This window comes from Colobus angolensis, unplaced genomic scaffold, assembly GCF_000951035.1.
Source record: "Colobus angolensis palliatus isolate OR3802 unplaced genomic scaffold, Cang.pa_1.0 Scaffold103, whole genome shotgun sequence".
NCBI lineage: Eukaryota > Metazoa > Chordata > Mammalia > Primates > Cercopithecidae > Colobus > Colobus angolensis.
Window position 1 is genome coordinate 3,155,630 of NW_012111253.1, and position 27,761 is coordinate 3,183,390.

At 39.6% G+C, this 27,761-nt stretch overlaps 1 protein-coding gene across 2 annotated transcripts in view; it reads left to right on the forward strand.

Moving 5' to 3' along the window:
- Window positions 1-22,605, forward strand: part of OTC (ornithine carbamoyltransferase) — a 77,142-nt gene extending 54,537 nt beyond the window's left edge. For both annotated transcript variants that reach the window (XM_011942075.1, XM_011942068.1), the window contains 6 exons: window positions 1,116-1,269; window positions 3,448-3,570; window positions 8,602-8,655; window positions 8,736-8,885; window positions 12,001-12,138; window positions 22,249-22,605. In XM_011942075.1, the coding sequence (XP_011797465.1) occupies window positions 1,116-1,269; window positions 3,448-3,570; window positions 8,602-8,655; window positions 8,736-8,885; window positions 12,001-12,138; window positions 22,249-22,308 (679 nt within the window). In that variant the 3' untranslated portion in view covers window positions 22,309-22,605. The remainder of the gene's footprint in view (window positions 1-1,115; window positions 1,270-3,447; window positions 3,571-8,601; window positions 8,656-8,735; window positions 8,886-12,000; window positions 12,139-22,248) is intronic.
- The last annotated feature ends 5,156 nt before the right edge of the window (window positions 22,606-27,761 follow it).

Genomic DNA, 27,761 nt, shown 5'->3' on the forward strand with positions numbered 1-27,761 from the left:
AAAAAGTTGCAAATCTTATGTTGATCTCCACATATTTTTGGAAATTTTGCTGGTTCATGAAATTTGAAAATCTGGGAGCCATGGGCATGATAAGTCCATTAAAAATTAGAAAAAATCTGATCTGTAAGTCTAGAAAAATATTGTTATAGAAATATAGTTTTTAATCTTTGATCCTCTAATCCATGGAGCCAAGCAGTCCTTGAATTTTGTAAGCACCAGAGTTTATTGCTTTCTGTGTCAGTTCAGGTCCACTAAGAAGCAGACTCCAAGAAGGAATTAGACTTGCAAGAGATTTATTGAGGGAAACACCAAGAAACAAAAAGAGAGAGGAAGCAGGAATGGGCCAAGAGGGCCTTCGGACAGGGAGGCAGGTCTGACCCCTGTGGGAAGGAAGGACGGGTGGGTAGGGAGAGCCTCATCCAGTAGTGCAGCTCTGAGAAAGTCTCAGCCAGGCTGATGGGGAGCCCCAGAGCACAGACTGCCCATCAGAGAGGTCCCCTGTCAGGAAGGAATGGCCCAGCGCTATTCTCCCCACCGTGTTCTGTCATCAGTTTGGAACCGCCTAGGGAGGGTGACCTTGGCGGGAATGCTGCAGGGCATCCGAAGGTGTAGCCGCTAGAGTGTCAGCCAATGGCTCTCTTCACAGCAAGTTCTCTTCTGTAGGGCGATCTGTGTGTGCACTTGCATGGCTGCCACACTGGGACTTGCAATTCCACAGTGAAAATGTATCTTTTTTCTGTCGGATGATGTGAAAGAAAATTAGCCATATGGCAGGTCATTAATGTTTCTCTGTATATCTTGCTTTTGGTCTTGTCCCTTTTAACCAATGGCGATTTATCAATTATAATTCATCATTATGTCTGCTGGGCCCACAATTATCTCCATAAAAAATGTAAAATCGCTGGTCACTGGATAAGTCGTGGAAGGTAGAACATCTGGCTTATGTAATGAATACATGTTTAATATTACCTTTTAAACCTGTAATGTTGGTAGGTTTTTTCACGTAGTAAAAATTCTATTTGTTAGTATTTCTTGTTATTATTTCTTATTTTATATTAAATAAGGCATTATTAAGCATAATTAACTTAGATTATCTTTTTCTTGGTTTGCCACAGTGTATTGTCTAGCATGACAGATGCAGTATTGGCTCGAGTGTATAAACAATCAGATTTGGACACCCTGGCTAAAGAAGCATCCATCCCAATTATCAATGGGCTGTCAGATTTATACCATCCTATCCAGATCCTGGCTGATTACCTTACGCTCCAGGTTGGTTTATTTATTTGTCTTACAAAAGAGAAAAATCAACAAATAATTCCTGACTTGCTCTAAGTGAAACCGTTTACTTAAATCATGGCATTGGTGTTTTAGTTTCAAATACCAGCTTGACAAAGAATTATAGCTTATGTGTGCATTTTCTGGGGAAAACAGGGCATTGTTAAAAACAGACTCTAAGATCCTTCTGCACTCAACTCTATTCCCAAAGTCTTTTAGCCCATATCTCATCTTCTGTTCTGTCAATCCCTTTGATTTTGGTACCGTATTTAACACAACGAATGAACAGAGAACACTGGAGCATACAAAATGGACAAGCCGTATGTGATTCTATAGACATCAGAGTCTGTGGCTTGGGAGTGAAGACTGGTGGAGTGTGCTTTGAATATTCAAAATGGTCAGTTACTAAGTCACTCTGGGAGAGGGGGCCACTTTCTATCATTTTAATAAACTAGTTGTTTAAAAGTAGGTTTAAGAATATGCAGAATTTATAGAATTGGAGCTCAAATTTAGCCATTCTAGTCCTCCCAAATTAGGAACTTGAATAACTTTGAAAGATTTCCCTTGTTTGGTTTGCCACAGCCAATCTAAATGGTATTGCCTCTGGAAATCCTAACAGCCATGGTTTCTATGTCTATGGATGACTGAGGAGACAAGGTAAACTGGATAGGCCCATCTTCTTCCACATTTGAATAAACTACACACATTTAAATGTGAGGTTAAGCTCAAAATAAAACACTTTGGACATGAGGATGAGATCCATGCAGAGAAGATGATATAATTATGTCAGATACCAAAGTGACTGTCTGGGGCTGTGGCTTTACATATACACCAGATAATTTAATGCTTCCCCCGAGGCTTTATCATTCATTACTAGATTATAAATTCATTGAGGAAAAATGAGCTGTCCTGTTCATCATAATGTCCCCTGCAGGACCTCGTGTAATGCCTTCATATAGGAGATACTTAAAGTAGGAGCTGAATGAATAAATAGCAGCTTGTTAAGAGCATGGAATTGAAATCAGATGGATCTGGAATTAAATTCTAGCTTAGCTAACTAGTAGTTCTGTGATCTCCAAATTGCTTAGCCTTTCTCTTTTTTAATCTTTTTAAATATATAAAATATATAAAACCTACAGACACTTCAAGAAAATAAAACAAACATTCACGTGTTCACACAGTTCTGTCAATTTTTAACGTGATGGAGTAGTTACTTTATAATTCTTTGCTGTTTTTCAATAAAACATTACAGATGGAGTTGAAGCCCACCATGTGACTCTGCCTGATCTCATTTTCTTCCCTTCCACAAATATATTATTATCCTGATATTAGTATCTTTACACATATCTATAGCCATAAACAACCAACAATATTATTGTTACTTGAGACAGAGTCTCACTCTGTCACCCAGACTGGAGTACAGCAGCATGATCTTGGCTCACTGCAACCTCCGCCTCCTGGGTTCAAGTGATTCTCATGCCTCAACCTCCGTAGTAGCTGGGATTACAAGTGTGTGCCACGTCTGGCTAATTTTTGTATTTTTAGTAGACATGGGGTTTCACCACGTTGACCAGGCTGGTCTTGAACTTCTGACCTCTGGTGATCCACCCACCTCGGTCTCCCAAAGTGCTGGGATTACAGGCATGAGCCACCGCACCTGGCCAACTAACAGTATTATTGAGCATCTTTGTCAACTTCATATAATGGGAACATGCTCTGAGCCACCATGCTACACTGTTCCAGGTATTCTGTATTTCCCCTTTGTCATACCAAAGAATTTCAGCTCCATAAAAGCAGTGATTTTTATCTCTTTTGTTTATTGTTATATCTCCAGGGCCAAGGACAGTGTCTCAGTGTCTGGACGTTAAAGGTGCTCATTTGTATCCAATGAATGAATACAACTAAGATTCAGATTTGAAATGTATGAAACTCTTAGTCTCTGTACAAGTTCATATGATGCCTTGGTTTAAGATATTAAGACATTTTACCATGTTTTTGTGATTGTACATTCATCTTATTGAATTGCTCTGTGTAATGCAAAAAAATTGGGAGTTCATTCCTTCTAACAAGGCACTAATATTGAGATTAAGACTATTTATTTTAACCTTAATAATTGCTACGCATAAGCGAATTTACTCCTGGATTTCATCTCCTTCATCCCTTGCCTTTTAGGAACACTATAGCTCTCTGAAAGGTCTTACCCTCAGCTGGATCGGGGATGGGAACAATATCCTGCACTCCATCATGATGAGCGCAGCGAAATTCGGGATGCACCTTCAGGCAGCTACTCCAAAGGTAGGGAAACTTTTTGCCTTGAAACTAACCCCTCTCTTAAATCATCCTCAGATGCAATTACCCAGTGACAAAAAAGCTCTCTTCCATTTAGGTATAGCACAGGTGAGGCCACAAAATTTAGGTTACGTTACTAGCCCTACTATTAAATAGCTATCTGGCCTCTTGAGAGTCCAATTTTCCATCTCTACAATAAGAGATAGTCTTGGCTGATGCCTTTTATTCTATGAGTCAGTGTTAAAAGCATGTCTGAATTATCCCTTTGAATACCCTGCTGTAGGCCATTATGATGACTGGCATCGTGCATTACCACCACAAAGGCTGAAGAAAGCAATAAAATTCAGGCAGCATAGGATTCTCAATCCATGGGAATGATACTATCCTTTTTCTAATACTGGAATTTGGCAGAAAAATGTAAATCCAATGTGAGGATCACAGTGATGGCATCTACATCAGCTTGGTATTTCAAAACTCAACTCTGGGGGCCTTTTGGCTTATAAAATTTGAGCCCCACATGGCTATGAAAATGACCCCTGCATACCTCCTACCTTGCTGCTATCTCTCACAGCATGTGTGGAATACATGACTTCTTTCATAGGCCCAATGTAACCCTTTTGATACACAAGAAACTGGTAATAATTGTTGCCTCTGAGGAGGGGAACTGGGAGGTTTGAGGATAGAGGTAGGAGGGAGACTTTATTTTCACCATACAGTCATGTATGGCTTCGTAACAGGGATACGTTCTGAGAAATGGGTCCTTCGGTGAGTTTTTTGTTGTGGGAACATCATACAGTGTACTTACACAAACGTAGATGGTATATATTTTTATTTATACATATTCTTTCACATGGTAAAATAAATGTTCCAGCACCGTTACTAAATATCAACCTTAGGCCAGGTTCCCCACAAGCACACCACCGTGGGGATTTGTGTACAGATGATTTATGAAGGAAGTACTCCCAAGGGAGATCCCTAAGGGATTAGAGGGAGCAGGACAGGGAAAGGGAAGAATCTAAGCAAGGATGCCATTTATAGTGACCAACCATCCTGATTTGCCCAAGATCAAGAGATTTCTGGGGACATGGGGTTTGGGGGGCTAAAATTGAGAGTCCGGGCAAACCAAGGTGATTTGGTCACCCTAGTCCCATGTCATGCACAGTCCCACAGAAAGTAGCTTCAGTCTCATCTCACAGGTGAGCTCTGGAGTGTAAGTTATGCCCTAAAGTTATCCCCGCATTGGTCAAGGGCAGCAGAAGAGGTGGAGTGGTAAATCCCCTGGCACTGTTGATGGGAAAAGCAGCCTGGTAGCCAGAGAGCTGTCCCCTGAAGACGAACTGCAAGCACTAGGTGTTAAAAACACTGAAACTGGGGAAGGGAGCAGAAGCCATGAAGAGGGATCTCCCGGGGGCCTCTGAGTAGAGCACCAGCATCATCTGCTGCATCCGGCCAAAACAAAACTAGACACCACCAAATGCTTTCACCAGGTGTTTTTATCTTGCTGTCTTGGATTTTTAGGGCTGCTGTAACAAATTACTACAAACTGCACGGCTTAAAACAGTAAAAATTTACTCTTTCACAGTTTTGGAGACTAGAAGTTTGAAATCAAGGTGTTGACAGGCCACACTCCCTCGGAAGCCTCTCAGGGAGGATCATTTTTTGCCTCTTCCTGCTTCTAGTAGCCCCAGGCGTTCCTTGGCTTATGGGTGCATCTCTCTAATCTCTGCTCCCATCACTTTACCTCTGTGTCTGTGTCTCTCTGTACAAATCTCCCTCTTCTTATAGGGACACCAACCATATTAAATTTAGGCCCACTTTTATCAAGTATGACCTCATCTTAACTAATTACATCTGGAAAGACTATTTCCACATAAGGTCACATTCTGAGGTTCTGGGTGGGCGTGAATTTTGAAGAACACTATTCAACCAAGTACACTTGCCATAGAAAAAATTTCCACTGCATGCAGTGGAAGTCATCCTATTATAGTAAATTTGCGGGACTCAGAGAGATGATCCTTACAACAGATAATTCTCCTCTTTTATTCAGCGTGAACTGAAATAAGGGTCAGATCCTATATGTGCTTAAGGTGGCTTTTATTCACTTTATGGGAAGGGTGAGTACACTCTCCATACAAAGCTAGTTTGAAGAAAGGCTCTGTATTAATGCAAACTCTTATTGCATTTGGGTCCCACAGATGAAACATACATTAACAATAATTGTTCGCTGGTATAAAGATCTTTTGGAAGGCTTCATTCTGTTGAAGAAATATATGGTTTAAACATTTTATTGTATGACAAAGATGTTTTATTAACATCAAAGGAAAAAATTCTAATATTACAGAGTAATTGCAGTATGTTCTTATGCAGAGACTCATTTACATGATAAAGAGTACTAAAACCTGGTTAAACCTTGGTGGGAGTAAGAGTTTTGCAAAATCTCCTGGAAAGTCTGATAGTGCAAAAGTCGTTCCATCAATTTGTAAGTCTTTAGTTGTTAGCAGACCTGTTTCCTTTAAAGATAAAGCTAGGAGATTTATTGTAAATTTTAGAAACACTGAAACGTTTCCAAGGCCATGATTAATCTATTTTCCCGCTCTTTAACCAAGAATAACTTACATGTTCAAGAAAAAATAATTTTGTCCATGATTGTAAAATTGCTCCATAAACTATCAATACTAATGATTTTAACATTGTTCTAAGTGAATACTTAGACTGAACTGGGTGTGTTAATCACCTTCTTTGTCTGGTTTTAAAATTTATGTAAAGGCTAGTGAGTGATTTAGTATTGAAAGCTGAGATGTGAGTAAAGAATTCCTCTCTGTATTCTAAGTCATGCCACAGTGCATGCAAGGTTGGGTGATTTTCTAATTTCCAAACCTCTCTGTTGGTTCTCTAAGTATTTATTGATTCCTTTTCTAAGAATTATTATACTTAGGGAGTATAAAACCTACTCTCCAAAGGGAAGGCTAAATTTTCAGGGTAGGAGGCACCTGGGGTAATATCCAAGTCTCTTCATTTATGTTTACCAGTATGGCTGTTCACAACATTAGTTGCTAAATTAGCTAGCCTTTATTAATTACTTTCCCCAAATCTCTATAAACAAGGCCCCAGAATTCATCGCTACATGAGGGTAGTAAAGCTGCTAAAATGTCCGCAGGCATCTTCATCAACCTCTGAGTAGTTTCTTCTTTCAAGAATGCTTTAATAGAAGAAGAAACTATGGTAGACGATCATGTGCAAATAAACACAATTTCACAAATAAACCTAGACATGCCTGTCACAGGTTGGGTTTCTTGGGAAGCAGACTCAGAGTTTAGCGCGCAGGACAGGCAGGATGCTTATTAGCATTTGCCCTTGAAATGAACAACTGTGGAAAGGAAGGGAAGGAAGCAGGAGTAAGAAGAGGGAGAAGCTGAGTTGCGATGCAGGCCCAACAACAGCCTTGGCTGATCTTATGGAAAGTTCTGGATCTGAGATGTCCGTTCAGCTGCCTGAAGTTGGGCATAGGGGGTCAGGTTTTCTTACCCTCCTGTCAATCAGCCATTGAATGTGGGTTGCCCCGAAAGGGTGTGTGACCTTGGGTGAGGCTGCTCTCTGCAGCTGAGGCAGTGCCCAAAGGGGGCTGACAGTTGAAAGCCATCTTCTGGCAGCACTCCCAGCAGCTGGGGGAATAAGTCCTTTATTCATGATTATTCATGGAGGGGGATCTGGGGAGCATACCACAGCATTCACCACAATGCCTCAGTGAAAAGTGATAAAAGTCAACTCGTATTCAATGCTAAGAACTTGGGGAAATGAGAAGGATAGAGGAAGGTGAGGATAATGACTGTGTTTGAACTGACGAGACTTCCATATGGAGGGTCTTGGAGGTGAGGCTGGGCTAGAGTTTTGAGGAGCTGACTCATTGTGATGAAGACACCCAGGAGGGGACAAGAGAGGAGGTGTTCAAGGGTGAAAGGCTGTGATGGCAGAAAAGGGCAAGATGTGTACAGGGATGACAATAAGATTGGCTTTCCTGAAGCAAGATGTTGAGAAGAATTAAAAGAGACAGTAGCAGGGGGTGGAGGTGGGGAGCCTTGATGCTCTTAATCAGTTTTGACTTAAGAAACAAGTAGTAAACATCAGAGGCTTCAGAGAAGACAGTTATTGCTGCTGTGTACAGAATAGGTTGGAGAGTGAGGGTAGAGGCAGGGAGGCTGCCTGTGAGAACCTGGGATAGCTTGGGGAGCTTTAGCTCCTCCCATGACGTCCCCTCACCCAGAGTAGGAGCTAGGCTGAGCAAGCGAGTCACCTAGGGTGCAAAATTTGTGCATGCATGGCCCTGAGAATGCGTGTTTCTTTAAATTTTTTTATAGCGCCTCCTAAAATGTTTTGCCCTAGGCACCTCGCTCGCGTCTCTAGTGTCTGACTCTGCCCTCACCAAACAATCCCAAACAAATATATAATCTCAGCAAAAACAATGTATTTGTTCTGTTAATGCCTTTCAAAACAAGCACCCTGCACTCAAAATGCTTGCTGGGGAATGCCAAAGAATGAGACGTGTGTAATGGGGGAGGGGGTATTGAGCTGGGATGGTCAGGGAAGGTTTTTCTGAGGAGGGGGCATTTCAACTGAGACCTGAAAAAGTTACCCACATGGAGTGGGTGGAAGAAAGAATTTCAGACAAAAAAGGATAGCATGTGCAAAGACAGACAAACATGCATTCATTTGTACACTTCTGAATATAATCCTCTTAAGCCATTATGGAAACCGGAAGAGATGTGTCCAAGAGTTAGAAAGCACCATGTCTTATGTTTGCCTTTATGAGTAAAGAAGTTGGAGATAGTGAAAGATGGGGCAATTTGTTGTCTTTTTTAAATTCCAAAAGGCACGATTGAGTTTGGAATTCTAGGTGTAAAAATCATATTTTACTGAACGTGGTGGGACCACATCTTGAAAAAGGGAAGGAGAGGAGATATTGAAAAGAAAATAATATATATGGAAGAAAACATGTATAATAAAATTACTTAAATAACAGTTAAATTTTTCCTCCTGTAGGGTTATGAGCCGGATCCTAGTGTAACCAAGTTGTCAGAGCAGTATGCCAAAGAGGTATGCTCTTTACATGTAAAGCTGTGTTTGCCTTTTACTGTCCCATGAAGTTATCTAACCAGCGTGCTTATGTATGCCAGAATGGTACCAAGCTGTTGCTGACGAATGATCCATTGGAAGCAGCGCATGGAGGCAATGTATTAATTACAGACACTTGGATAAGCATGGGACAAGAAGAGGAGAAGAAAAAGCGGCTCCAGGCTTTCCAAGGTTACCAGGTTACAATGAAGGTACAAATTGATGCCTCTCTGAAGGTTCATTAATTCCATTCATAAAGGCCAGAACCATCTAATCACTCATTCATTTTAGGGGGAGCAGACTGTCCTTTCATTGCCTATAAAAATACTCACTGACTGTATCCCCTAGGGACTTCTCTCCTTCCAAAGATTAGCTGTGTCCTTTGGAAAGGCATTTTTGTGCTGGATGAAGCAATTTGAAACCCGGTCAGAAGAGAGGAGCAGGCTTTTCCCTTTCACAAGAATCGAGGCATTGCAGTGTTTTACTCTTTGTGTGTTTAAAGAAATTAGGTTACTTCTGATGCATGTAGTTTCTTTTGATTTCTCGCCTAAGAAAAGCCCCTTAACTATGCTCCTCAGGCTAGTCCTTGCCTCTATTTTCCAAGGACCTCTAAATCCAGTTTGGTTTTGCTAACTCCCTCCAGGGCATTCCAGGGGACTCATCTGTTTGGCGGTCTTCCAGTAAGATCTGGAGCAGTGCTTCTCAGTCTTGAGCAGGTATCAGCATCCCCAGAGGAGCTGTTAATACACAGCTGGCTGGGTCCCACCCCCAGGGTTTCTGATTCAGCAGGTCAGGGTGAGACCTGAGAATCTGCATTTCTACCAAGTTCCCAGGTGATGCAATGCTGCTGCCTCCAGGGCCACACTTTGAGAAGCAATGTTCTGGAGAAATACCCAAAAAGCCAAGTGCACAGAGGTTTTGCCAGCAAAGCAACGAATCTATTTTGGTGGAGAAAGGGATTAAGCAAGTACAATTAATATTATATTAATGAAGTAATACATCAATACAAGTTCTTTATTGTTACATATAAAATAGAACAGAAGTTTGAAAAATAAAAAGTAAAAATGTCTTTCTCCCATCTCTTTAACAGAGACTATTCCTAGAGGTAGCCACTGTTTAACAATTTGATGTGTCTCTTTGCAGACCTTTTCTGTGCATTCACATATATATGCCTCAATACACACATAACTATTGATTTTTCATGAATTTTAGACATTATTTATTATTTATTATTATTACTACTTTTTCCACTTAACAAATCTTAGATTTTCTTGCTCATTCATTTAGATACTTTTTATTTTTTTTAGTTGCTGCATAGAATTCCAAAGGATAAGTGGAACCATAATTAACTTAAAATGTTTCCTATTGATAAATTAGGCTATTTCTGAGAATGCTGATTACAAAAGTGCTGCAATGAACTTGCTTATACATATTTCTTTGTGCAAATATTACTGGAGAATAAGATCCTGAGAAGAAGAATTTTGGGGTGAAGTGGTATATACTTTTTAAAATATCAGAGTGCTGCTAAATTGCTCACCCAAAGAAGATTAAAAATGTATGCTCCTGAAGCTGCATATTATAGTTATTTTTCCATACCCTCTCCATGTTTAGTTTTCATTTACATTTTTAATTTTTCTAAATCTGGAGGAAAAATGGCATCTCATCTTTTTTAAAATTTGCAGTTCCTTGGTTAGTAATGAAGTTAAGCATCTTTTTATGTTTATTGGGCATTGCCCTTTTTTCTATAAATTGGTATTACATTTTTTGCCCGTTTTCTATTTTTTCGCCTTTTCTATTATTGATTATAGGAGCTCTTTATATATTATGGCTAATCCCTTATCATACATGTGAAATATATTTTCTTTTTTTTTTTTTTTTTTTGGCTGGAGTGCAGTGGCCGGATCTCAGCTCACTGCAAGCTCCGCCTCCCAGGTTTATGCCATTCTCCTGCCTCAGCCTCCCGTGTAGCTGGGACTACAGGCGCCCGCCACCTCGCCCAGCTAGTTTTTTGTATTTTTTAGTAGAGACGGGGTTTCACCGTGTTAGCCAGGATGATCTCAATCTCCTGACCTCGTGATCCGCCCGTCTCGGCCTCCCAAAGTGCTGGGATTACAGGCTTGAGCCACCGCGCCCGGCGTGAAATATATTTTCATGGAGATATTTTAAATTACATAAATCACCTCTTACTTACACTTGCTTGGCCAATCTTATATGTGTTTCTGGTGCTGGAACTGTAGGCTTGAAGAACAGTCATTTTACTGATGTATGGCATGTATAAATGTTATTTTTTTCCATGTAATTTTGCTGGTATTTTAGAAACTCTAAGTGTTCTGAACCTAGAGCTTGGGTGGGAGGTAAAACAAAATTTTAGTGCAAAGGCAGTAATTTTAAGGTAAGAAAGTATGAAGGAATGTAGTTTTGAATCTGTATGTGGACAATAGAAATATATAGGGAAATGTAACTTTCAGGAATTAACTATTGGAGAAAATTAAAACTGCTAGTACATTTGCATTAAGAATGAAAAATCGAATGCATAGTGCTTATAATCCTGTTTAATTCACCCCTACCTCAGTACTTTTATCCAAATTGTTTTAACTAGTGATGAAGTATGCTTCAAGTGCTAAAAATAATAATTTGGAGATAAGCTCCAAATATAATATTATCACACCAAAGCAACTTTTTAAATATAGTGGACTATAATTGGTGACTTTTGCTATCAGCCACATATTACATTAGTAGAGTTATTTACTGAAATGCCCACTGTTCCACTAGATAGAATACCAGAAAACTGAGTTACTGGTGTAACTTGAAGTGATGCTCTCTTAAATTTAAAAAAAAAAAACAAAAAAAAAAGACTTGCCGGGCACGGTGGCTCATGCCTGTAATCCCAGCACTTTGAGAGGCTGAGGCAGGCGGATCGTTTGAGGTCAGGAGTCCGAAACCAGCCTGGCCAATATGGTGAAACCCTGTCTCTACTAAAAATACAAAAATTAACTGGGCATGGTGGCGCATGCCTGTAGTCCCAGCTACTCAGGAAGCTGAGGCAGGAGAATTGCTTGAGCTCTGGAGGCGGAGGTTGCAGTGAGCCGAGATCGCACCACTGCACTTCAGTCTGAGCGACGGAGCGAGAATCTGTCTCAAAAAAAAAAGAAAGTACCACATATATTTCTCCTGGGTGTCTTGAGATAAAACCGCCGCTCTGCTCCTTTGTCTCTCCCTTTGCACCGATCTCTGACTGCAGGCCATGTGTGTTTTTAAATACTGAAGAAAACAAATATGACTGGCACATATAATAGTCAAAATATGGTCTTATCCCCATCTCTTTAGACTGCTAAAGTTGCTGCCTCTGACTGGACATTTTTACACTGCTTGCCCAGAAAGCCAGAAGAAGTGGACGATGAAGTCTTTTATTCTCCACGATCACTAGTGTTCCCAGAGGCAGAAAACAGAAAGTGGACAATCATGGTAAGCAAGAAACAAGGAATGGAGGATAAGTTCTTTGTGTGGTTCCAACTTGGTCATTCATGCCTTTGGGGAAAGAATAAGCAAGTGAGATTATCCAACTACATTACTTGCTCATGTAGCATCTATTTTTTTTCCAGAAACTTTATAATACATCATTAGTGCTTATTAGCATTTATAGTGTATTTGCATGGAGTGAGATTAATCTCCTTTCAAATAAATCCATTTTAACTAAAATTGTTACCACCCTTGATCTGCCTGAGCACCAGCCACCATTGTTTGCCAACCATTGTAAGCTGTATAATTCTTATTTTAGAATCTCTTTTTTCATGTTTAGAGAAGCCCCTAATTCAGTTCCTGTATAAACTGGGCATTCAAAACATCTTACTTTTTCCCTTCTCTTTTTCGTCATTCCACGCCTTACTTTATGACTGGGCTAGATACTTGTTTTGGTTCTTTGAGTTTGGCCATAGGGATACATGTGTTTTTAGGTATAGAACATTTCCAAATCTCATGGCAAAACTTATCTTAAAAATTAATGGTTCCTTTCAGATAAAGCCACTAGTTTCATCTTCATCACTGTCATTCTAGGAAATATTAACCATATGTTTGCTTTACAATATCCCAAATGTCACCTGCTCTGGAAAATAGTACTGACATGTCTAACTTAGCTCCACCATTTTTTAGCTTTTAGTGACTTAACTGGTCTCAATTACTGTATCAGCAAGGATCTTACTTGCCAATGGGAGTCCACTCTAGGTAGATACATGGAAAATAATGTAATAAGAGACATTAAGCTGCTCCCAGAATCTTTTGGGAAAGGAAGTGCAGTGAATAATTCCTGGACACCACATAGCCAGGGACAACATAGGCAGAAAAACTGCCCAATGACACTGTGGTTCTTCTGTAGCCAGAACACCACTGACACAGCCTGGTGCCTAAGGCCCTTGAAACTAGATGTCAGATACTCCATTACAGCCACCACAGCTGAAATAGATTTCTCTACCTGCATATATAGCAGAAGATCCAATCTCTCTGAAGACGGCTTCTACTGCATGTTTTTCACTTCTGCATCCAAGTCTGGAGTAGATGCAGCTGAGTGGGATGCCTGTACCCTAGCTGCAAGGGAGTTTGGGAAATGTAGTTTTTAGCTTTCAGCCTCTAGAGTAGAGAAAAGCAAGTTGGAAAGGACGAGCTGCTAATTATTTATCTAATCTATAAATTGGAATAGGGTTATTGTGAACATTAAAGTAATATTTGTAAAGCTTTTAGCATAGTACATAACACACAACACATGGTAAATATTGTTATCATAATTATTACCCTCATTATCATCATCTTCACTATTGATCTGATACAGACCCTATAAAATAAGCAGGGGTTCAAGCTCAACTATGGCTGCTTGGCAGCCAACCATGACTCCCTTTTCAATAGAAGCTTGTATATTAGGCCTAAATTTGTCATATCTAATAACAGGGATGATTTTTTTCACCGCATCTTTCCAGCTTGCCACCTCAGGACACTAACTTTGGCCAAAATGTCAATTACCTTGTTATCTAGGCCAGTACTTCTGAAGCCTTAATGTGCATTTAAATTACCTAGGGGGTCTTGTTAAGTTGCAGATTTGAATTCTGCAGGTCTAAGATGGGGCTTGAGATTTGGCACATCTATCTTTTTTTTTTTTTTTTTTGAGATGGAGTCTTGCTCTGGTGCTGGAGTGCAATGGTGTGATCTCGGCTCACTGCAACCTCTGCCTCCCGGGTTCAAGCAATTCTCCTACCTCAGCCTCACGAGTAGCTGGGATTACAGGCAGGCGACACCATGCACAGCTAATTTTTGTATTTTTAGTAGAGATGGGGTTTTCATCATGTTGCCCAGGCTGGTCTTGAACTCCTGACCTCAAACGATCCACCCACCTCAGCCTTGAAAAGTGCTGGGATTACAGGTGTGAGCCACCGTGCCAGCCCAGCACTTCTAATAAGGACCCAGTTAATGCAGGTGCCACTGTCCCGCAGACCACATTTTGAGTAACAAAGATCTAGATGACAAAGAAGAAAATGTGAGCTCTCCAACCACATGCCTCAGGAAGAGACACAGCGAAACATTTTCCTTGAGCTCTGTTTTGCATCAGAAGACAATTGAAGTTACAAAGATAAATCAAGTAAATCCATCAAAGTAGATCCTTTGTAGAAATTCAGTAGGGAAAACAAAAAGGAAACTTTCTAAAACATCAATTATGGAGATGCTCTGAACTTCTGATTTTTTTAAAGAGCATATTAAACAACATCTTTAAAACCAATTTACTTGAAAAATTAAATATGGAATGTATTCACATGGTTGAAATATTTACGGTGAAATCTTACATCCACCCATTTTTCCATCCATCTAGATCTTACCGCCATCTCCCCGTTCCCCATACCCCTGAGTTACCCACTATTATTAGAGGGAAATATTTTAAAGAAACCAAGAGACAGAATCGTGTTAAAATGAAAGTAGAGAGTCTAAAGTAGAAACAATGCTCATCTGGACGTGATGAGACTTGACTTCTGTAACTGGCCTTAATACTAGTTGGCTGTGCCATCTTAGATAAGTATAAACTCTCTAGGTCCCAGTGTCCTCTCCTGTAAAATAAGCAGATTGAGCCATAGAGATGGCAAATGAGTTTTAATTCTTAGATCCCTAATCTTATCACCAGGCTACAGAAATTCCGCTGAGAAGGATTTTGAGCCTGCCTATGGTGTGAGACAGAAAGAGTGGCATAACTGATTAGCGTGCCTTACACAGACACTAGAAAGGAGGTGGTGAGGCATGTGTTGTGCTCTTTATGTCTCTGAGCTAGATGATTTGGAGGTCCCTTTGAATTCAGTTCATTTCAGCAGCCATACAATGAGCATCTACTCTGTGCCAGGTCCTCTGCCAGGCATTGGAGATTGAAAAAAAGAGAATAGTATGCAGCCACCACACATAGCCTGTACAGTTCATAGAAGCATAAACATTTTCAAGTGGGATGAGACCTTAGAGATTATCCATGTTAAATTCCTATTTTATAGGCAAATAAATTATTATTATTTTATTTTTATTTATTTATTTTTTGAGACGGAGTCTCGCTCTGCCACCCAGCCTGGAGTACAATGGTACAATCTTGGCTCACTGCAACCTCCACCTCCCAGGTTCAAGTGATTCTCCTGCCTCAGCCTCCTGAGTAGCTGGGATTACAGGTGCCTGCCACTGCGCCTGGCTAATTTTTGTATTTTTAGTAGAGACAGGGTTTCCCTATGTTGGCCAGGCTGGTCTCGAACTCCTGACCTCAGGTGATCCAGCTGCCTCAGCCTCCCAAATTGCTGGGATTACAGGTGTGAGCCACTGCAGCCGGCCGCAAATTAATTACTCTTATACAGCTTATTTAGAATAGCCTTTAGGTTCAGCACTGCTGTGATACATTTTTCTAACATGTTCTAATACTTGTTTTCCTCCAGACTAGCCTATCCAATACAGTAGCCAGTAGGCATATGTGGCTTTTAAAATTTAAATCTAAACTAATTAAAATTTTACAAAATCGAAGATTCAGGCCGGGCACGGTGGCTCATGCCTGTAATCCCAGCAATTTGGGAGGCTGAGACAGGGGGATTACTTGAGGTCAGGAGTTTGAGACCAGCCTGGCCAACATGGTAAAACTCTGTCTCTACTAAAAATACAAAAATATTAGCCAGGCATGGTGGTGCACGTCTGTAATCCCAGCTACTCAGGAGGCTGAGGCAGGAGAATTGCTTGAACCTGGGAGGCAGAGGTTGCAGTGAGCCGAGATTGTGCCATGGCACTCCAGGCTGGGCAACAGAGCAAGACTCCATCTCAAAACAAAGAAAAAAAAAGAAGATTCAGTTCCTCAGTTCCTCAGTTATACCAGCCAAGTTGTTGAATGCTCAATAGCCACATGTGGCTGGTGGCTACACTATTGGTATTGGACAGCACAGACATCGAACACTTCCATTACTGCCGAGAGCTCTATTGGACAGCACTACTCCAGGGAATAATTTTCACACATACAACTTGATTTAAAATCAGGATTAAATAAGAAAGGAAAGCCACAATGTGGCCCTCTAGTTCTGAAATGCCTGTAATGACTGATGTTTAAGGTATATAACTAAAATAGGATGAAGGGCTTTTTCTTTAATGGTGTAGCATTTTTTAAAGCCGAAGTGTCCTCTTTCAGTGCTCAGAGTAGCTTTTTAAGGCCTCCATGCTAAGAGATTTCCAGTAGTGCTGTTCAGAATGCTTCACTAATTGCATCATTCTCTTCATGGTGCACAGGTCTTTGGATCCCTTTGTTTAAAAACAAAAATCACCCATTTCCTCTCCATGAAGCTTGCTTTTGTATTTTTCAGTGATTAATAAGGCAGTAGGACTCACAAAAAGTGGACAGATGTTTTTCCTCTGCCTATAAATTTTACACTGGAGCTAAAATAACTTAAAGGGATCCTGAAAAAAAGCTGACACTTCAAAGCACTGTTATCCACATATGACTCTTAAGTCCAGAACACCATTGCAAATGTAACTCACAGTATTTTATAGTCATTTACTTCTCCCCAGGTTAGAGTTGCCAGATAAAATACAGGACACGCAGTTAAATTTGAATTTTAGATAAACAATGAATAATTTTTAGTATAAGTATGTCTCATGTACTATTTAGAACATACAGTAAAAAATGTATTTGTTGTTATCTGAAATTCTTATTTAACTGCTTGTCTATCTGTGTTTATTTAACTGAATCTGACAATCCTAATCCAAGTTGAATTTGTAAGTTTTTATTTGGAAATAAGGTTGACACAATCCATACACAATTAAAAACAAAGCAAAAATGAGAGGGGCTCCCAGGAACCCATTAAAAAGTTTACAGTGTCTTTCACCTGGTAGACATTCTTATGCCAGTTCCTTCTTGTCATTCAGACATCACCTTAAATGTTACTGTTGAGCAAGATCTTCCCATGTCACCCACTCTTAAGTGGTTCCCAAGGCTCCTTTATCTCCTTTTTACATTTTATTTTCTAATGGCACTACTTGATATTTTTGTATTTTTTTGTCTGTTTGTTGCCTGTCCCCCCACTATAATGAAAACTTCTTTATGAAAGCAGTAATCCTGTCTGTAACATTCTTTATTATACCTAGAAGTGTGCCTGACACATACTTTAAATATGGACTCATACATTTTTGCAGCTTAAAGGCAATATAGGGAATTGGTTTTGGAACATAAGTTTTGCAAATCAGGTTAAAATTCTGGCTCTCTCTGTGATCTTGGGCTCCTAATCAACTTAGGCAAATACCTTAACTTCGCTAAGACCAGTTTATTCATATGAAAAATGAGGGTAAAAAAATAGAACCAACCTCTTAAGGTTATGAGGATTCAGTGAGATCAGAGTCATGTGAGCATTGTAGTCAGGACCCAGGGACAGGTAGGTGCAGATCCACCTCTCACCACCACCACTCAGGAAAATTCCTACATCTCAGTTTCTCGATCTGTATTTTACATCTCTTACCATTTCATACAGTAGGAAAGGATATTACATGTTATGATGCACATACAGCACTCAGCACAGGGCCTGGCATGTGATAACTTTGATAAGTATATTCAGTTAACACCTTTGAAATACAAGACCTGCACTTTTGATATAGGCTAGGAACACGTGTACAGTATGGTTGAAGTGTAAGAAAAAGTACCTGAGAGACCACAAAACTACCTTTTAAGAGTAGAGTCATCCAGATTCACCCATGTTGTCACAGATGACAGGATTTCCTTTTTTAAGGCTGAATACTTTTCCATTGGATATATACACCACATTTTCTCTATCCATTCATCCATTGATGGACACTTAGGGTGATTCCATATCTTAGCTATTGTAAATAATGCTGCGGTGAACATGGAAGTGCAGATATCCCTGCACCAGATTGGTTTCAGTTCCTTTGGATATATACTAGGAAATGGGACTGCTGGATCATATGGGAGTTCTAGTTTTAGTTTTTGAAGAACCTCCATACCATTTTTTATGAAGGCTGTACTAATTTAGATTCCCACCAACAATGCACAGGAGATCCTCCCTCTCTGCATTCTTGTCAACACTTATCTTTCATTTTTGTAAAAATAAAAGCCACTCTCATAGGTGTGTGGTGATATCTCATTGTGGTTTAATTTGCATTTCCCTAACGATTAGTGATACTCGGCATTTTTTTTTTTTTTTTTTTTTTTTTGAGACGGAGTCTCAGCTCTGTCGCCCAGGCTAGAGTGCAGTGGCCGGATCTCAGCTCACTGCAAGCTCCGCCTCCCGGGTTCACGCCATTCTCCTGCCTCAGCCTCCCGAGTAGCTGGGACTACAGGCGCCCGCCACCTCGCCCGGCTAGTTTTTTGTATTTTTTAGTAGAGACGGGGTTTCACTGTGTTAGCCAGGATGGTCTCGATCTCCTGACCTCGTGATCCGCCCGTCTCGGCCTCCCAAAGTGCTGGGATTACAGGCTTGAGCCACCGCGCCCGGCCTATACTCGGCATTTTTTCATGAACTTGATGATTTGTATATCTTCTTTGGAAAAATGTCTGTTCAGGTCCTTTGCCCATTTTTTAATCAGGTTATTTTGTTTTCTTTCTCTTTAGTTGTTTGAGTTCCTTATATATTTTGGATATGAATCCCTTAACAGATGTATGGTTTGCAAATATTTTCTCCCATTCTGTGGATAGTCTCTTCACTTTATTTATTGTTTCTTTTGCTGTGCAGTAGCTTTTTAGTTTGATGCAATTTGATTTGTCTATGTCTGTTTCTGTTGCTTGTGTTTTCAGGGTCATATGTGAACAATTACCAGACTGATGTCCTGGAGCTTGATATGGTTTGGCTGTGTCCCCACCCAAATCTCATATTGAATTGTAGCTCCCATAATTCCCATGTGTTGTGGAAGGGATTGGTGGGAGATAATTGAATCATAGGGGCAGTTTCCCCCACACTGTTCTCGCGGTACTGGATAAGTCTCATGAGATCTGATGGTTTTATAAGGGAAAAGCCCTGTTGCTTGGCTCTCATTCTCTCTCTTGCCTGCCACCATGTGAGATACGCCTTTTGCCTTTTGCAATGATTGTGAGGCCTCCCCAGCCATTGGAACTGTGAGTCCATTAAACCTCTTTTACTTTATAAATTTCCTAGTCTCGTGTATGTCTTTATCAGTAGTGTGAAAACAGACTAAGACAGAACTTTTTCCCTATGTTTTCTTTTAGTAGTGTTACAGCTTCAGAGCTTATATTTAAGTCTTCAATCCATTTTGAGTTGATTTTTTAATATGGTGTGAGACAAGAGTCCAATTTTATTTTTCTGCATGTGGATATCTAGTTTTCTTTCTTTTTTTTTTTTTTATTGCTGATATAGAGAAAGTTTTATTGGTCTAGATAAATCAAACCAACCATAACATTACCTTAAGCCAAAACCTAATCCAGAGCAAGGCCCTAACTCTCTTTAATTCTTTTTTTTTTTAATTTTTATTATTATACTTTAAGTTCTAGGGTACATGTGCATAACGTAGAGGTTTGTTACATATGTATACTTGTGCCATGTTGGTGTGCTGCACCCAACAACTCGTCAGCACCCATCAATTCATCATTTATATCAGGTATAACTCCCCAATGCAATCCCTTCCCCCTCCCCCCTCCCCATGATAGGCCCCATGTGTGATGTTCCCCTTCCCGAGTCCAAGTGATCTCATTGTTCAGTTCCCACCTGTGAGTGAGAACATGCGGTGTTTGGTTTTCTGTTCTTGTGATAGTTTGCTAAGAATGATGGTTTCCAGCTGCATCCATGTCCCTACAAAGGATGCAAACTCATCCTTTTTTATGGCTGCATAATATTCCATGGTGTATATGTGCCACATTTTCTTCTTTTTTTTTTTTATTATACTTTAAGTTCTAGGGTACATGTGCATAACGTGCAGGTTTGTTACATATGTATACTTGTGCCATGTTGGTGTGCTGCACCCATCAACTTGTCAGCACCCATCAATTCATCATTTATATCAGGTATAACTCCCCAATGCAATCCCTTCCCCCTCCCCCCTCCCCATGATAGGCCCCAGTGTGTGATGTTCCCCTTCCCGAGTCCAAATGATCTCATTGTGGATATCTAGTTTTCTAAATACCATTTGCTGAGGAGACTGTCCTTTCCCCATTATGTGCTCTTGGCACCTCTGTCAAAAAGCAATTGACCATAAATGCATGGGTTCATGTCTGGGCTTTCCTTACTGTTTTGTTGGTTAATGTGTCTGTTTTTATGAGAGTACCACTTTTTTTTATTAAAATATCTTTATAATATGTTTTAAAATCAAGGAGTGTGATGCTGCCAGCTTTCTTCCTTTTGTTCAAGATCACTTTGTCTATGTGGGGTCTTTGTGGTTCCCTACAAACTTAAGGATTGTATTTTTGATTTATGTGAAAAATGACATTGAAATTTTGATAGGGGTTGCATTGAATCTGTAGATCACTTTGGGTAGTGTGGACATTTTTACAACATTAATTCTTTCAATCCATGAACATGGGCTATCATTCCATTTATTTGTGTCTTCTTTATTTTCTTTCATCAGTGTTTTATAGTTTTCAGTAAACAGGTCTTTTACCTTCTTGATAAAATTTATACATAAGTAATTTTTTGTTGCTATTACAAATGTGATTATTTTCTTAATTTTCTTTTCAGATAGTTGATTATTAGTATATTAGAAATGCTACTGATTTCTGTATGTTGATTTCATTTTCTGTAATTTTACTGAATTCCCTTATCAGTTCTAACAGTTTTTTGGTGGACATTATGCTAAGTAAAATAACCCAGGCACAGAAAGACAAATACTACATGATCTCACTTATATGTGGACTCTAAAAAAGTTGAACTCATAGAAGTAGAGAGTAGAATGATGATTACCAGAGGCTAGGGGATGGGAAGGAAGGCAATGGGGAGTTGTTGATCAAAGGGTACAAAGTTTCAAGTAGACAGGGAGAATAGGTTTTGAGATCTATTACACAGCAGAATGATTGTCATAGTCAATAATAATATATATTTCAAAATAACTTAGAGAAGAAATGTCAAATGTCTCTCCATAAAAAGGTAAGTAAGGTGATGGATATGTTCATTAGCTTGATTTAATCATTGCACATTGTATACATATATCAAAACATCACATTGTACTCCATAAATATATACAATTATAATTTATCAATCAAAAAAATAATAATTTTTAAAAAGAATAGAGTCAGAGAAAACCTGGGTTCCAACCCAGTTCTGCACTATCTGTCATCTCAAGGATTGATTTCCTCAACTATAAATTATAATAATAAAAGCTACCTTAGAATTTTGTTGTATTAAATGACGTAATGAGTGAGCATTTCCCTCTAGCTCACCAAAGCTCCTGGCATAGTGCTTGAAAAATATTTCTTGGCTAATACATGAAACGGTACTTAGTATTCTGTCTAATACCTAGTAGGCACTCAGCTAACATTCACCATTGTTTCTGATATTATTATTGTCATTCTTGTGGAGGTTGAGAAGAGTAAAAGTGAAAATTACCATTTGTGGTTGACAGACCAAGGGGAAGCTGTATACTCTTGGCTATAGAGATAATACTCTTTCAGGAATACCCAGCTTCAGACAGCAGACATTGCTCAGATCACTCTACATCTGATTCATCCTAAACTTCTCTAGGTTGTGAGTGATCAAACCATAGTATAAACACAAGGATCTGGGATAGGAGGGATTATATTTCTCTAAAACTAGCCAATAACTAGGTTTACTTATGACTGGAAAATTCAATCACGGCTATCACTGTAGCATCTCATTTCAACTCTGTGACCCACTAGTCCTGGAGTGAGTCCTAATTATGCAGTGTTTGTGTATCTATTTGGGTCAGTCTGATCTCTGTTGACCTTCATTTATCCCCTCCTCCAATAAATAAATATTAGTTCAGAACTGTTCTCTTACCATTTTCTTGAGAAAATGCATTTTAACTGTAGCCCTGCAAAGCTGAAACCTAATTCACCTTCTCTAGGTCCCTAAGCAGACTGTCGCTAATGTTTATCCATTCTTTCTTTCTTTGTTGTGTCATCAGGCTGTCATGGTGTCCCTGCTGACAGATTACTCACCTCAGCTCCAGAAGCCTAAATTTTGATGTTGTATTGCTTGTCAAGAAAGAAGCAATGTTCTTCAGTAACAGAATGAGTTGGTTTGTGGGGAAAGGAGAAGAGAATCTAAAAAATAAACAAATCCCTAACACATGGTATGGGTGAACTGTATGATATTGCTTTGCCATTGTGAAACTTTCCTAAAGCCTTTAAGTGCTGATGCACTGTAATACATGCTTAACTTTGCTTAAACTCTCTAATTCACAATTTCTGAGTTACATTTAGGTATCATATTAATTATCATATACATTTACTTCAACATAAAATACTGTGTTCATAATGTATAATGTCTAAGCCATTAAATGTAATCTATGCTTATTACCTGAAGAAATTATCACCCACGCTAATTTATAAGTAAACATTTACCAGGCAGTCAGCTACTGGTAAATCTGTGGGCTGTGTTCCTGTCCCCCAGGACCAACTAGAAAGCCAAATGATTCATCTTACAGATGTGGTACAATTTTCAGGCCAATGAGGTAGACAGGCATTCATTTATGGAGGCAAATAACAAAATTCTTAAAATATAGCTATTACTGTTCCCAAACTCTGAAGTTTTTTCCAATAACTTGTGAGAATGTGGTAGTGGGGAGTCCTTCAAGAGCATGCATCTCTTCTCTGTAATGATACAAGCCATTAGAAGCTTTTGTTAGCAAGTGGTAAAAGCATGGATACCTAGAGTAGCATTTTCTTAGGTTCAAATTCTCCAGCAAGAGCAATTTAATTTTTTTCATGTCTGTGTTTATCATGCATCTACTCACACCATATGCTGAATATTTCCATAAATCTACTACTTGCAACATTTTAGCCAATGTTTTTCCTCTAATTTTTCTTTGGGATAATAAAAATTTATATTATTGAATTATTATAATGTAATTACAACTAGATTTCTCTTGTGGGTGACCAACATTTGTATTGCTGAATGATTATGACATAATTTGAATTTTTTAGTTAAAATGTTAAATAACATAAGTGAAGTTTTTTTTAAAATTATACATTTTACAGAACACAAAATAATGTAATTTCCTTTACATTCTACATTTACTATTAGAAAAATGTTTCCAGGCTGGTTGACTGATATTCTTCAGCACACATCTCTGACTTAAATGAGTAAGCAAGGGATGAATTACAAATTAGATTTGCAATGAAGATGCAATAAAACATTTTTTTTGTGGGGGAAAGAGGCTCATAATGTTACAGAAAAAAAAAATCAAATTTTCCAGTAAATGTCAAAGGTGACTTTCATGTCCGTGGTAATTTATTGGAAGCACTTAGAGAGTGGAGTTCAGCGGAATATCTTTCAGCAGAGAGTATAACAATGATTTAACCAGAAGGTGTCATATGGATTGTGGAAGGCTCACCCTCAAATTGCCTACATAGAGAGAAGTGTCCTTCCACTTACCAAATGATCTCCCATAGTAATGAGGTCCCATCTCATTCCTGGTTATTCTTTGAATTAAATGGATAGCATAGTCTTCTTCCCTCAATTGGAAAGAACTTGTAATAATTTTCTTGCCAAAATACAGTCATTTTTTCCTCAAAAAGCCCTATAGCTTTCTTTATTGTGTACATACAATTTAACCTCATTCTCAGCCCAATTCTGTAGGAATGTATATGCTTCCTTAACTTTTCGTCTTAATCAGACATTATTTATACTGTCAGGAAAAAAGAAAATAGGGGAGGAAAATTCACCCTTAATTTTTGCAAAGCTGTTTTCATCTCCTCTTTCTTCTTACCCCCTTTCCTATATAACTATTACAACTCCAAAGTCTAATGAGAACTATAGAAATGACCCTTGCATCTTTGGTGTACATAATAAATCCTATTACCTAACATAACTAGTCAAAGAGCTCTTTTCTTCCAGGATTTCTCCACAATAACATTGGGAGTAGAAACCATGAGTGATTACACTGCAATGATATCAGTGTCATCAGTTTTTGTTTTTGTTTTTGTTTTCAGTGATAAGTTTCCAGGTACCTTAGAAAAATAACTCAGTGTCAGGGCTGGGTATGGTGGCTCACGTCTGTAATCCTGGCACTTTGGGAGCCCGAGGTGGCAGATCACCAGAGGTCAGGAGTTCAAGACCAGCCTGGCCAACATGGTGAAACCCCCCCATCTCTACTAAAAAAGTACAAAAATTAGCCAGGTGTGGTGGCGGGCACCTGTAATCCCAGCTACTCGGGAGGCTGAGGTGGGAGAATTGCTTGAACCCTGGAGTTGAAAGCTGCAGTGAGCTGAGAACACGCCACTGCCCTCCAGCCTAAGTGACAGAGCGAGACTCCATCAAAAAAATAAATAAATAAATACAATAAAGAAAAATAATTCAATGTCAGATATTTCTCTCTTTTTTTCTTTTTTCTTTTCTTTTTCTTTTTTTTTTTTTTGAAACAGGGTCTCACTTTGTCACCCAGGCTGGAGTGCAGTGGTATGCTGTCAGCTCACTGCAGCCTCCGCCTGTTCAAATAATTCTCCTGCCTCCGCCTCCCGAGTAGCTGGAACTACAGGCACGTACCACCACGACCAGCTAATTTTTGTATTTTTAGTAGAGACAGGGTTTCACCATGTTAGCCAGGCTGGTCTCAAACTCCTGAGCTCAAGTGATCCACTCACCTCGACCTCCCAAAGTGCTTGGGATTACAGGCGTGGGTCACTATAACCAGTCTCAATATCAGATATTTCTATCTGGAGATTGTGCTAATTACTTGACTTTGGTAATGTCCCTGGGTAGAAAGATCTGCATAGAGAATCAGCATGGCAATATCACTGTAGATCTCCTATACAAGTGACCCTAGAACCTCAGTTGAAATGTCAGAGCCCTCGGTCCAGTGCCAAAATTCCATAGCAAGTCTTCTCATGCAATAAAGATGAGTGAGGACTACATATGAAGAAAGTATTCAGAACACATTCCTTTTGAGCCTTTTTGTCTTGGAAGCTCTCATTGATGTCTTATATAGAGATGATTGAGGCAAATCTGAGACATGGTGCCACTCGGCAATCTTGTAGGATTGATATCCTTTGACAAATATAAAGGGTCATATTAAATAACAGAAAACCACTTAAGTCGCAATGATCAGACTCCTATAACCAAGAATGCCACATACTGCCTTGCAAGTTGTGGTTTGGGTAAAAGTCTCAGATGAAAGAAATGAATAAAGGTTGAGACCCAGTCTGCACTTCAGTTACCAGGTCTTGTGTCTCCTTATAAGCCTTGTAGCCAGGAGGAAGGAACGCCCTTTTTATATGTTGTCCATGGAGAGGGGGCACTTTTTAGTATTTCATATACCTGAATAGGTGCTTTGTTTTAAATCATACAAAGGATCAGTGTCTAGTAGGGGAGACCCTGCCATCAACAACTTATATCAGGAATTTTTTCAGTATCACCTTGTACTTGAGGGCAATGAGACACATACAATGCAGTGATAGTTTTGGTGTCTTGCCTCAGTTTCTGCTAGGTTCCTTAAGACCCCATAGTGAAAATGATAGCGTCTGTCCATTTTATGTGGCAAACATATGACACGAATCATTGAAACAAGTATTTGAGAATCAACCCTGTAGTTCTTTAATATTTTAAAGAAATTCTTCCCTAATAATTATTCAGAAAAATTAATATCAATTATTGATAAAAGAATCATGGTCAGATCAAATGGAATTGAATTCCCTGGCATGTGCTAAAACATTTCATAGTCTTATTAGTGCCTCACTTATGTCCATGACAGTAGACTTAGTCTCTAATACACACTTTTGTGAAACTCACCCCTAGAGAAAATGCAAGCACAACTGCGTTCTGGAGCAAAATTATTAGGCAAATGAATTTTAAAACTGGAACAGGGTTTTTAAAAATCCAGTGTATCCCTTCATTTCACAACAGAAAAAAACTAGGAAATAACAACAATGCTCCTAGTATAGAAATATATTCAATAGGGAGGGATAATTCATGTGTTCAATGCCCCTCTGCAAATGATCTGGGATCCTAATATATAGCTGCTTAATTTGATTTACCCATAGGCTGAATGGGGAACGGGAAGCTGGCTAGTCCAGGGCTATGGCTCTATAAGGCCAAGGGATAGAGAGGAAATTTCACACCTTAGGCAGAAGTGGACACTGATATCCAGAGATACAAACAGAAACCTAAAATTACATCCATGTAGTAGATGCTGGTGGTGCCCCATCCAGATGCCTTTCACCTGGGTTCGTCCATCCGGCAGCTGCTGACAGGGTTGCGCGCTAATGCCTCACAGCCGCCTCCTTCTTTAAAGTGCTGCTTTCAGCCACCAGGAAGTACTGTTAGCCCAGGATGTCAGACTCTCACCCTGGCCTGGCCACTAGTAGCCCACAGTTAATGAGAGACTGATATAGGGATATAAAAACTTGGCTCCCTTCTCTCCAGGCAGGACCAAGTGTGTGGGTGAAATTTCAGCTCCATAACGCCACGTGGGTGGGATCAGGCTGAAGCTAGTAACCACTTGAGACCACGTCCTTGCTTAGCTTCTCTCCACACTGCTCCCCCAACCCCTCTCTGACACCTCAACTTGATTGCCTTCTGCTGAGAGTGTGTCCTCAATAAATCACTGGCACAAGAATCCCCATCTCAGGCTACGTTCTAGGGAATACAATCTAAGATGACCCATGAATAAGATGTTTTGTCGGTCTGTACTGCTCATCCTTCAGGCATCAAGGAGGAGTAGAGAGCTAAGAGGCTATTAGACAAATGTGGAAGAACTCATGTTTAGCAAGCAAAAACTCTTCCAGTTACCAGGATCAACCTTTTGTAGAAGACAGCAGAATATTAAAAATAACAAACACTATTTTTCTGTCACATATTCAAATTCAAAACAGGAAATTTATTACCTGCATGGAATAGGAATGAGACCAATTTACTTTCCCCAGAGAAGAGGAGATTTAAGTTAACTGCCACAATATTTCTGATTAAGTTCTGTGGAATTTTAGCACCCTTACAGATTGGCAACCCCAGTAGCTGTTTAGTTGGTCTGCCCCTTGCCCTGGCTTCCTGAGGCTGTGTTGGCATACTTTAGTGCAAGAATGTCCAATCTTTTGGCTTCCCTGGGCCACATTAGAAGAATTATCTTGGGCCACACATAAAATACACTAATACTAATGGTAACTGAGGAACTAACAATAAAAAAATTGCAAAAAAACCTCATAATGTTTTAAGAAAGTTTACAAATTCGTGTTGGGCTGCATTCAAAGCTGTTCTGGGCCGCATGTGGCCCACGGGCCACGGGTTGGACAAACACAAGCTTGTTTTAGTGGTTCTCCAACTTAACTGTGCATCAGAATCCCCTGGAGGGCTTGATAATACACAGATTACTGGGCCCCACCTACAAAGTATCTGATTTAGCAGATTTGAAGTGAGGCCTAGGAATCTGTACTTTGGCCAATTCTTAGGGATGCTGATGCTGCTGGTCCAGGGACCACACTGAGA